The 11821-nt window shown below is 39.9% G+C and overlaps 1 protein-coding gene across 1 annotated transcript in view; it reads left to right on the forward strand.

Moving 5' to 3' along the window:
* LOC109039379 (trehalose transporter 1-like protein) overlaps positions 1 to 11821 on the forward strand; it is a 36384-nt gene extending 24563 nt beyond the window's left edge. The window contains exons 4-7 of the mRNA XM_019054849.2: positions 2281 to 2556; positions 8698 to 9006; positions 9621 to 9732; positions 11404 to 11821. Of these exons, the coding sequence (XP_018910394.2) occupies positions 2281 to 2556; positions 8698 to 9006; positions 9621 to 9732; positions 11404 to 11702 (996 nt within the window). The 3' untranslated portion in view covers positions 11703 to 11821. The remainder of the gene's footprint in view (positions 1 to 2280; positions 2557 to 8697; positions 9007 to 9620; positions 9733 to 11403) is intronic.

Here is an 11821-nt window from a genome sequence, read left to right on the forward strand (position 1 = left end):
AAAAGCATGTCGACGGTGAGACTACCAAACCACGTATCTCGGTTCGGTCGGTCGCAGACTTCCTGTCATACTTTATTTTTTAAATAGAAAACCACTCAACGTCAATTCGTGAAAACTTCCGTGATTTTTCCTCTTTGAGCGGAGAAAGATCTGTAAAAATTGTAAGAGCTGATATTGATTTGATCTCCTTCAAAAAAATAAAATGTGAGTGGAGATTTTTAAACACCGCAAACGAGATACGTGGTCTGGTAGTTTCACCGTCGATATAAGCGCTTACAAGACTGTAGTAATACTTCACGCATTGCGCCAAACACATAGTGCGATATGCGATCGGCAAGCGGTGTGGAACGCATATTAGCGCCTACAAGACTGTAGGAATACTTCAAGCATTGCGCCAAATAGTGCGGTCGATGAGGCGGCTGCGGAGGCTAAAATTATTAAACCACATTTCGACGGTGTAGGGTGTAAGTCCGCAACCACGTATCTCGGTTTGCGACGTCGCAGACTTCCTGTCATACTTTATTTTTTAAATAGAAAACTACTCAACGTCAATTCGTGAAAACTTTCGTGATTTTTCCTCTTTGTGCGGAGAAAAATTTGTGAAAATTGTAAGGAATGATATTGATTTGATCTCCTTCAAAAAAATAAAATGTGAGTGGAGATTTTTAAACACCGCAAACGAGATACGTGGTCTGGTAGTTTCACTGTCGATGTGCTAACCATGGCTCATACAGAAATTCGTTTACTGCTCTCTCCGCTGTCACAGAAACATAGAGGGTCTCTTTGCCTGTAATTCCGTCCTTTAAGCCACGGGCACCCAAAAACGAATCCAGCGGGAAACAGAGAGGGGTCTTTCGGCCTCACTTTGAAGGAGGGATAAAAAATGAGGGAAAAGCCCTGAGGGGACCGTCCGGAAAATTACGTAACACACTTTTTCGGCATTTTCGACTCCTCTCCCCTTCGTAACGCGTTTGCGATGTAGGCCTCTATCTTTTAACACGTAAAAACTAAGTGAACGTATTTCTATCGAACGGAACTAAGCGCAATCGGGGGAGGAAGGGAGAGGGGGGCTTGAATTGGCGGGTGTTGCGGAACGCGATGCTCGTTCCGTCCTATACTCGCATTTCGATAGCGCTTAGTTCCGTTTGACAGAACGCCTAATCCGGGATTCTAAATTCCTCAAAAGGAACTCAAATTGGCGCTTAGTTCCGTTTGACAGAAATACGTCCAATTGAGGGCTGAACTCGAGGTTATTCTTAAAGCAGGGGAGGATGGACAGTCCACCCAGTACCAGCCCGTACACTAACAAACGTGCCTTCAATTAGTGCCTTGAAAAACGGAACGAATGCTGTGTAACTTAGATCAGCGCCTGGACGCAACTATTCAAGCTCGATGGATGTCCGCGTTGCATACTCTAAGATCTGAAGGCGCCCATGGTTACTTTGTCCTAGCAGCGTTGTGAATTCTAAAATCCTCAAAAGGAACTCAATTTGGCGCTGTTAGTTCCGTTTAACAGAAATACGTCCAAATGGCGTAACGCTCTCCTCGACCCCCCCCCCCCCCCCCCGAGCGTTACGTAATTCAGGGACGGCCCCAAAGGATAAACCTAAGTTGAAAGGATTCTGGTTGACTCAAAGATACTCTCAAAATAAATATATCATTGTTATATTTTATATATACTAGACAGTGTATTTCCATAGAATCCTCAGCGTTCGCCCTTCGTAAGAATTCAGTTACCCTAAAAATTTGCATTTTATGAAAGAGCCTCTTTCCCCTAGTAGCAGAACCTAGAAGGAAAAGATAGAGATTATGTACGAGAGTTAATTTTTTTATATAATGCATGCATACGAAAGTGTTAAAAGTGAACATTTTTATGTTACCATTATATAAAAAAAGTCATAATTTTTGTGAGCTTTTCGCAAACACACTAAAAAATCTTCTAATTCGCGAAAAGCTCACGAAAATGATGACCTTTTTTTTACATAATAGTTACATAAAAATGTTCACTTTTAACACTTTCGTATGCATCCGTTCTATAAAAAAATAAAAAAAATTGTCCATAAAAAAAAAATTTCCTTATCTATTTTTTATCATTTTTCATATATTATGGTCAGGTCTGAACCTTGATTTTTTTATATAAGCGTTACACGTTTTTTATATAAAACTACCATTTAGATAACAGATATGTTTTTTTTATACTTTTTTTAGAGAATTAAAAATTTGTTCTGCTACTAGGGTCGATGGAAAAATTCATGGAAAAAACTCCTGTCTATTTTCCAGGTATCAGTTCGGGGAGCTTTGCTGTCTATAATGCAGTTTTTCTTAGTTGGCGGATTTCTTCAAGAGTACATTATCGGACCTTACGTATCATATCAAATGCTCATTTACATCAACCTCGTTGCCCCTGTTGTATACGTGCTAACGTTCATATGGATTCCTGAGTCACCGTACTACTATCTAAACAAAGGGAAGAAGCAGGAAGCAACCGAGGCTCTGCACTGGTTCAGAGGAAAACCGGATCGAGAATTCATCAACAAAGAAATCATTGCAATAGAGGTATGTGAGCTTCCGTTACTTAAGTAAAAAATAATTATTCACTTCAAATTAATGCGCACGGCATTAAGGTGACTGTTATAAACGAGAGTCTTAATAAAACAGGGTTTCGCACGATGTTATAGCGAGATCGTTTTGAAAGAAATGTTTTCGGCACCAGTTGCTCTTTGATATTGTAGGAACAACAAACTACAGAGAGACGTGGATCAAAGAAAAGACACTGGATCTTCTTGAGATGAATTCGATTGTATTGTCGGAAAATGAGAGCACAAAAATCACATAACAGTTCGGAAAATAATCACGTAAAAGAAATGTGTGATGTCGCGAGAGAGGGCACAAAATTGTTAAAGGGCGAGAGAGAGAGAGAGTCTTACACTCTCTCTCGCCCTTTAACAATTTTGTGATCAATTTTGTTCCACGGGTCTAGATGTCAATGAAAATTCACACGAGTTCAGAGAGACGGAATAAAGTGACAGACCTAGATTTTAGGGCAACCCATGCTTATATAGTCTTGCTGACGTCACGGGTGGTGAGACAACAAGCCTACGCGTGATTGGCTGGCTATAATCTATGTAGCTATCAGCTGTAAGTTCAGTAATTAAAATTAATGTTGATATCAGGTTGATATACAAGAAGCAGGCCCGCCACAAGGGGGGGGGGGGGATACTGGGTCCCTGGTTGGGACCGGAGGGAGCCCGTGTTACCCGTTAAAAACCACTACGAATTCACATGCAACCCTTGTTTCGTAAGAAAAAGTGAAAAATTTACCCTAAAAATTTCACAAAAGGTGAATAGATTTTCAGAAACACGCTGGGGCACTGTAGAATTCTTCTTAAATTTTCAAAGAAGTATACTTCCTGGAAAATTTCTATCTATTTTCAAGATTTTCAGTACAGAGGGATATTTTTAGTAACTGCGTTTCATTTTCTTCCGTCGTCAGATGCTAAGAGTCTCCAGTCTGGGCATCCTCGACTTCAATGGCTCATGGCTCAACTCCCTTGCCATAGACAAACGAAGGGGGAGTCCAGGGGGGCCTGGCCCTCTTAGAACTGAAAATAGTATCATATGCCCCCCCCCCAAAAAAAAAATAAAAATAAAAATGTTCCAGATGTTTTGAATGCAACAATTCGCAAGTATTTTGTGCTGAAAGTAGAAAAAAAAAACATAATTATTCCGCAGAAATTGATGGAAAAATTCTTTATGGCAGCTTCAAAATGCGTCCGATTAGTCGTATAAATTCTAAAATTTCTCGGGGGATGCCCCTCGGACCCCCCCCCCCTCCGTGCTTGGGGCCCGGACCTTAAAACTGGTACCAGGGCCCGAGTGGGATGTGGCGAGCCTGCATGAACGCTATTTCCATTTAAATCTTCCGTCACATTCATACGGCGCAATGATACAACTATTTGAACTCTCCGGAATGCGTGAGGTATCACGCCGCATTTGAAGGCGTTTTCAAAACAGCCAAGTTCCGATACTCGGATTATCGTTTTGCATAGTTCATATTCTTTTGTTTCCATTTCTAACCACTTGTTTAATTATAATCCTCCTATAAAAACCACCCATTTGCTAAATACAATTCTAGCTGAAGCGCACTTAAGCGCATTCATGACTGCAAAAATGTTAACGGAAATCGACACGCCCAGCGTGCATGGACTGGAGGCTATTTCAATTCTAATCTTCCGTCGCATTTCTAAGGCGCAATGATACAACTATTTGAACTCTCCGGAATGCGTGAGGTATCACGCCGCATTTGAAGGCGTTTTCAAAAAAACCAAGTTCCGATACTCGGATTATCGTTTTGCATAGTTCATATTCTTTTGTTATATTCCGTACCACTCTTTTATTTTTAATCCTCGTAAAAAACCACCCATTTGCTAAATACAATTCTAGCTGAAGCGCACTTCAGCTATGCATTCACCACTGCAAAAATTTCAGAGGAAATCGACCAGCCCAGCGTGCATGGAGGCTATCTCCATTTAAATATTCCGTCACATTCTTACGGCGCAGTGATACAACTATTTGAACTCTCCGGAATGCGTGAGGTCACGCCGCATTTGAAGGCGTTTTCAAAACAGCCAAGTTCTGATACCCGGATTATCGTTTTGCATAGTTCATATTCTTTTGTTATATTCCGTACCACTCGTTTATTTTTAATCCTCCTAGAAAAACCACCCATTTGCTAAATACAATTCTAGCTGGTTCTACAATGTAATACAATGTGTAAGTCCACTCTCCTTTTGATCAGAAAAATTAAATAACTCCGCGAATGAGGTACGCGTTTTTTACAAGTTTCGCTGTCGGTACGTGCTTTGCGATATATCGATTTTTATGCCATTGAAAGCTATGGAAAAGGATCGGTAAACAGGGTGTTCGCAGCGAACACCTTAATTATCGATTCTTTACTATAGGTTTAAATGGCTTAACAATCGATACATCGCAATTCACGCCACGTCACTGGTTGCAAAGTATAATTAATTCAGGTGGGGAAACGAACCTTTATTGCTTCGAAGGGGCATATTAGAAAATGAAGCACTTTAAGTGTTTACTTCACTTACTAACTTATCATTCCGTCCATATGATACGTTACTTAGAATATTCTACACTAATCAGGATCATTGACTTGACAAAACTGCGCGTTGTTATCCACTATCCGCTATAAATATTAAGTAGGTCGGTTTTTATACATAGGTAACAAATTTGAAAATATAAGCATATCGTAAGGGAACACAGCGTCAATACCAATATACTCGTATAGCAATGGCAAACACTCATTTCATGCTCAAAACGGCAACACCGCCATTCGAAAAGCCGTGAGTTTAATCCTCCGCGCATGGCGAAGCTGTTGTTTAATGCTGTAAGTTGATAAACTTTACTTAGTTATCTTTGAATTACAAATACTATAAAAGCTTGTTCGTATCTGCAGATTATCCTCTAGGTATCTTTGCACTTTCAACTTTGGCAAATGAACGTTATCTTGACATCTACCCTCAGTGCACGTAGGGTCTACGCCAGATAAGTTTACGCACTTTTAGACTGCGACGGAAGAGCCGCCATCTTGCGTCTTGCATTTACTTTACATGTAAAAGTGACGATAGACTACTGTAGCAGTGGTTGCACGCTTAATTTCTGTTGCTACGATGCGAGAATAATTAATTAAACCTCAGTAATTTGAAACAGGTGGAAAGTTAAGATTTTCCTTCATTTCCGGGAGATACCACATCTCATACCTAGTTCGGAGTTCGTATAGTTGCATGCTTGATTTCTGCTACAACGATGCAAGCACACTTCATTTCCGCTGCAACGATGCAAGCACGCTTGATTTCCTCTGAAATTTTTGCAGTGGTGAATGCATAGCTGAAATGCGCTTCAGCTAGAATTGTATTTACAAATGGGTGGTTTTCCTACGAGGATTAAAAATAAACAAGTGGCACGGAATATAACAAAGAATATGAACTACGCAAAACGATAATCCGGGTATCAGAACTTGGCTGATTTGAAAACGCCTTCAAATGTGGCGTGATACCTCACACATTCCGGAGAGTTCAAATAGTTGTATCATTGCGCCTTAGAAATGCGACGGAAGATTACAATTGAAATAGCCTTCATGCACGCTGGCCTTGTCGATTTCCGTTAACATTTTTGCAGTCATGAATGCGCTTAAGTGCGCTTCAGCTAGAATTGTGTTATCAAATGGGTGGTTTTTATAGGAGTATTATAATTAAACAAGTGGTTAGAAAGGGAAACAAAATAATATGAACTATGAAAAACGATAATCCGGGTATCGGAACTTGGCTGTTTTGAAAACGCCTTCAAATGCGGCGTGATACCTCACGCATTCCGGAGAGTTCAAATAGTTGTATCATTGCGCCGTAGGAATGTGACGGAAGATTTAAATGGAAATAGCCTTCATGCAGGCTCGCCACATCCCATCTCGGGCCCTGGTACCAGTTTTAAGGTCCGGGCCCCAAGCACGGAGGGGGGGGGGGGGTCCGAGGGGCATCCCCCGAGAAATTTTAAAATTTATACGACTAATCGGACGCATTTTGAAGCTTCCATAAAGAATTTTTCCATCAATTTCTGCGAAGTAATTATGGTTTTTTTTTTTTTTTTTTTTTTTTTATTTTTATACTTTCAGCACAAAATACTTGCGAATTGTTGCATTCAAAACATCTGGAAAATTTTTATTTTTTTTTATCTTGAAAATAGATAGAAATTTTCCAAGAAGTATACTTCTTTGAAAATTTAAGAGGAATTCTACAGTGCCCCAGCGTGTTTCTGAAAATCTATTCACCTTTTGCGAAATTTTTAGGGTAAATTTTTCACTTTTTCTTACGAAACAAGGGTTGCATGTGAATTCGTAGTGGTTATTCACGGGTAACACGGGCCCCCTCCGGGCCGGGCCCGGTACCAGGGACCCAGTATCCCCTCCCCTTGTGGCGGGCCTGGGTGTTGCACAGTATCATACGAGATTGAAGACACCCCAACGTATCATGATTGATGGCATCTTTCAAAAGCGCAAAGTTCTCTCGCAAATTAAATCGAGTGACAACGGAAAAAAGAGTATAAGATATAGTAAGTACTAGCATCTGTATTCAATAACGTTTAGCATGATTTTTTAACTTGATTAGAAGAAGAATTGACTTGATTTAAATAGAAATATGCTCAAATTTACCCCCTGGAAGATTGTCTTATGAATTAATAAAAAAAATAATGATCTTTTAAAGAAGAAAATATATGCTTATATAAAAAGAAAAGTCACATCAAGCAGAAACCCGCTTTCATTCAGCTATTTTATTCTCGATTCAAAATAAAAGCTTCTTGACGGCATACTCAAAAATGTTTCAGTCTAAATCGAGTCACTTTTTTCTCTAATGAAATTCAAAAATTATGCTAAACGTTATTAAATACGGATGCTAGGACATGGCGAGTTTTTGGACTACCACTCTCTTTTTGTGCCGCAGTATGTTGATTTATTTTGCGAGGAAAGCTCCGTACTCTTAAAGGATGCCTGTCATTCTGTTGGAGCGCCTTCAATTTCGTATGATACTGTGCAACACCTCTGTTGCGAAATAGTTACTTGAAGCGGCGTGGCACGCCGCGGCGACCAGCGCGATACGCGCATTGACGCCTACAAACCTAACAGGGATACTTCACGCATTGCGCAATGCGTGAAGTATCCCTGTTAGGTTTGTAGGCGCTCATGCGTGTTTTGCGCCAGCTGCTTCGCTCTGTGTTTGGATCTGATGTTTAAACTCGCGGAGTCAGCGTTTTTCAACTCATGATTTTGAGATGTTTGCACATCTGCATGGATTATTCTCATTTAAATTGATGAAAAATAAATATTTATTGCAGGAAATATAATGTGTGTTTTGTGAATATTAAGGTGGTTCCGTGTCAAATTTAATGATTTCCAAAGCACTTTAAAAGTGTTTCGCGCTAGCTGCACTGTGTTTCGACTCTAATATTCAAACCCCAGGAGTTAGCGTTTTTCAGCTCATGATTTTGAAATGTTGGTAATTTCGGAATTGATTATTGTAATTTAAATTATTAAAAAAATTAAGTACTCACCAAAGGAATACATAATGTTTGTTTTGCAACTATTAAGGTGGCTTAATGAACTTATTTTCGATCGCTTGTTAATTATTATTTTTTGAAACATATAGGAGTAAGCACGCTTATAGCCATCTCCGCGCCGTGCCCGGTTTCGTTCGTTGCCGCTGACATCACTGGCGCTTTTGAATTCCCATTCATTCTAATGGCCCTCAACTAACGAGCACATTCCATCTTTCCACTTGCACATGGTTCCATTTAGCATAAATCGACGGTGTAAGTCGGCAATCACGTAACTCGGTTTGCGACGTCACAGACTTCCTGTCATACCTTATTTTTTAAACGGAAAACTACTCAACGGCAATTCTTTAAGACTGCCGTGATTTTTCTTCTCTAGGCGAAGGAAATTCTGCAAAAACTTGAAGGAATGATTTCAATTTGTTCTCCTTTAAAAAAATAAATTAGGGGCGAAGATTTTCAAACACCGCAAACGAGTTATGTGATTGCCGACTTACACCGTCGAAATACGTCCAGGCTATAGCTACTTTTGGTGGAGTTTTGATGATAACGGGTTATTCTCTGATGCTTTTGCAGGAGTCGGTGCTGGAGGCGCAGGCGAACAAAGGCCGCTACATTGACCTGTTCAGGAGCCGCGGGAGTTTGCTCGGGCTTTACCTGTCGTGCGCCCTGGTGGCGTTCCAGCAGCTCAGCGGTATCAATGTCATCCTCTTCTATTGCCAAACGATCTTCGAGCAGGCCGGCGCCTCGCTGGACCCCAGCATCTCGGCCATCATCATCGGCGCCGTCATGCTTCTCGCTTCTGCCGTTACGCCACCCTTCACTAAAAAATTCGGCATGAAGATGTGCCTCTACGCCTCTGCCGTAGGAATGGTTCTATCTCAGGTTCGTCATACGCCCGCTACACTACCGTGCTCAAGCCCAATTCACACTATCAAACTTTTCATCCAACTCTTGGATGCAGCTTGGTCAACATGGATTGCATTTTGCAAAAAGGAACCACTAGCATTGCAATGTTGCTAAGATTGTGCAACTTCTTTTGTCTTGGAGGAAAAACCCGATTATCCATTAATAGTTTCTATTTTACTCGCTAAAAACTGTGAATTTAAGACAAAAATTAGGTACCATCTAAACATAGTTTTTCACGATTTCCGCAATTTTATTGCAAAAGATGAAGTTGCACAATCTTAGCATCATTGCAATGCTAGTGGTTCCTTTTTGCAAAATGCAATCCACATAATGTATTATATTCATTCGTCCAATCCGCCGACATGATCACTGCAGTTAATTTTCGCGCCCAAAACAGGGAGGATAGGCAACACACAACACTCGAAATTACCGAATGATGTGGCGCCTTGCTATTCGAGGACTAATATTGATTTTTTTACACAGTTTTTTCATTTTCTTCTACCTGTGCATTGTTCTTATTCTCACTTCTCCTAATCTTACAATAATCGTACTTACTCGTGTGTATCAATTATTTTACTTTAATTTTCCAGGTCGTTCTTGGTTTTTACTTCTTCCTAGATTACCATAAATACGAAATAGTTTCCTCTCTTGGGTGGATGCCAGTCACAAGCTTGATTGCTTTTATTATTACATACTGTGTTGGTAAGTCAATTTGTAAAAAAAATAATAAGGAACTTAAATATATTTTGTACTGGACAGAGTCTTTTTCAATAAAATAAATAACGAACCAATTAGGTATGTTCTCACTCAAGCCCTTCAGTATAATGAAGTACATACCAAGTCATCATCACTGATGGGAGAGTGTGAGTAGTATGCAACAGGGGGCGAGTCTATGGTACGTGTACACGTAAAATTGCTAAAAATCAAAATCTTGACTGATCCTTTTTTCGAAATACGCGATTTGAGATTTTCATAGTAAATGCAACTTTTCCACTGATTTTGATCCGATTTTTTATTTATTTGTATATTGAATCGGTGTTGATCGGTTAACGTTTTCATTTTTCGTTCGATTCATGTCGATCATACATACCCTCTCATTACACGCACACTTCCTTTCATACCCTTTTTTTTAAACTGAAAAATTCGTCTTCAGCTTCGTCTGCGGCAATTGTTGTTACGAATATGTTGTGCGTGCTGGTTTCAGGTCATTACATACACGAATCTCTGAAGGCGTTTTATGTGCGAGAGCAATTCGCCTTCAGCTGCGTCTGCAGCAATTGTTGTTACGAATATGTTGTGCGTGTTGGTTTCAGGTCATTACATACTCGACTCTCTGAAGGCGTTTTATGTGCGCAAGTGGCGTACCCTGTTGGAGAACTGGCGAATTGCTCTCGTACACAAAACGCCTTCAAAGAGTCGAGTATGTAACTACCTACAACCAGCACGCACCGCATACTCGTAACAACAATTGCCGCAGACGCAGCAGAAGGCGAAGTTTTCGGTTAAAAAAAAAGAGTATGAAAGGAAGTGTGCGTGTAAAGAGAGGGCATGTATTCGATCGACTTGATTCGAACAAAAAATAAAAACGTGAATCGATCAGCACCGATTCAGTGTACAAATAAATAAAAAGTGGATCAAGATCAGTAGAAGAGTTGCATTTACTATGAAAATTTCAAAGCGCGTATTTCGAAAATGGCACTAGCCAAGATTTTGATTTTTCGCGATTTTAAGTGTGCACGTACCATGGACTCACCCCAAGCAAACCATTTTTGGGTACATTTTTGTCGCATTTTTTTTTTTTTTGCTTCAAAACCACTGTGCCGGGACTCATGCGGAATTTGAGATACACCCTTACGCCATAGGAGCAAAGAATTGGACCAAGTTCAGCAGGAACTCGTTGCACGCACTCTGCGCACGTCTCGTTGGTAAACTCTGTTGAGTTCTAAATCAAATTCTAACATCAATTAGTTTATTTTTTATTAATTTTTTACAATTAGAAATTATTATTTCAGCACCAAAACAGGCGGCAAAATTAACAGTCAAGAACTGGAACAATGTTTCATCTTGTGCCTGTCTAATTAACATGTGATTCCATGGTTTACTGAGCAGTATTCTCTTGAGCCCCCAAGCACTAGAGTATTCAAACGCAAGGTTTTAAAGGGCAACCAATGATCATACATAAGAAATTGGGTCCTCTTCTAGCGATACAAAAAGAAGATCTGCAGTATGCCTATGCATGTTACTGACAGTCTCTTTACATTCAAAGCATCAGGCATGTATTAAAATTGGGTAATTCCTGAACATTTTTATGTATGTAATGTTTTGGTTTAACGTGAGTCTGTTGTGTAACTCACAGGCACTCTCTTTTTCCAGGTATTGGACCCCTCCCATGGGCTTACATGGGTGAACTATTCCCCCAAAATTTAAAGGCCAATGCTTCTGCAGTTACCGCAGGATTCTGTTGGTTCCTAGGCTTCTTCATCACCCGTTTCTTCTCGCCTCTGACCAAGGAAATTGGTCTTCATTTTGGATTTTGGTTATTTGCAGCATTTTGCGTTCTTTGCTATGCATTTGTATACTTCCACTTACCGGACACAACCGGTAAAACTTTACAAGAAATTCAAGACATGCTTAATGGTAAAAAAAAGTCGCCACAAAAAAGTTCTGCATGACATGTTGTACAAATATTGTGAATTTTCCTTTGTACAAAGCTAATTACAGTTTAAGACATTCCAGTTTTATTTATAATGTAAATATTATTTTTATTCAATACAGAGTTTTCATTTTTCTA

Source organism: Bemisia tabaci, chromosome 1 (genome assembly GCF_918797505.1).
Source record: "Bemisia tabaci chromosome 1, PGI_BMITA_v3".
Lineage (NCBI taxonomy): Eukaryota > Metazoa > Arthropoda > Insecta > Hemiptera > Aleyrodidae > Bemisia > Bemisia tabaci.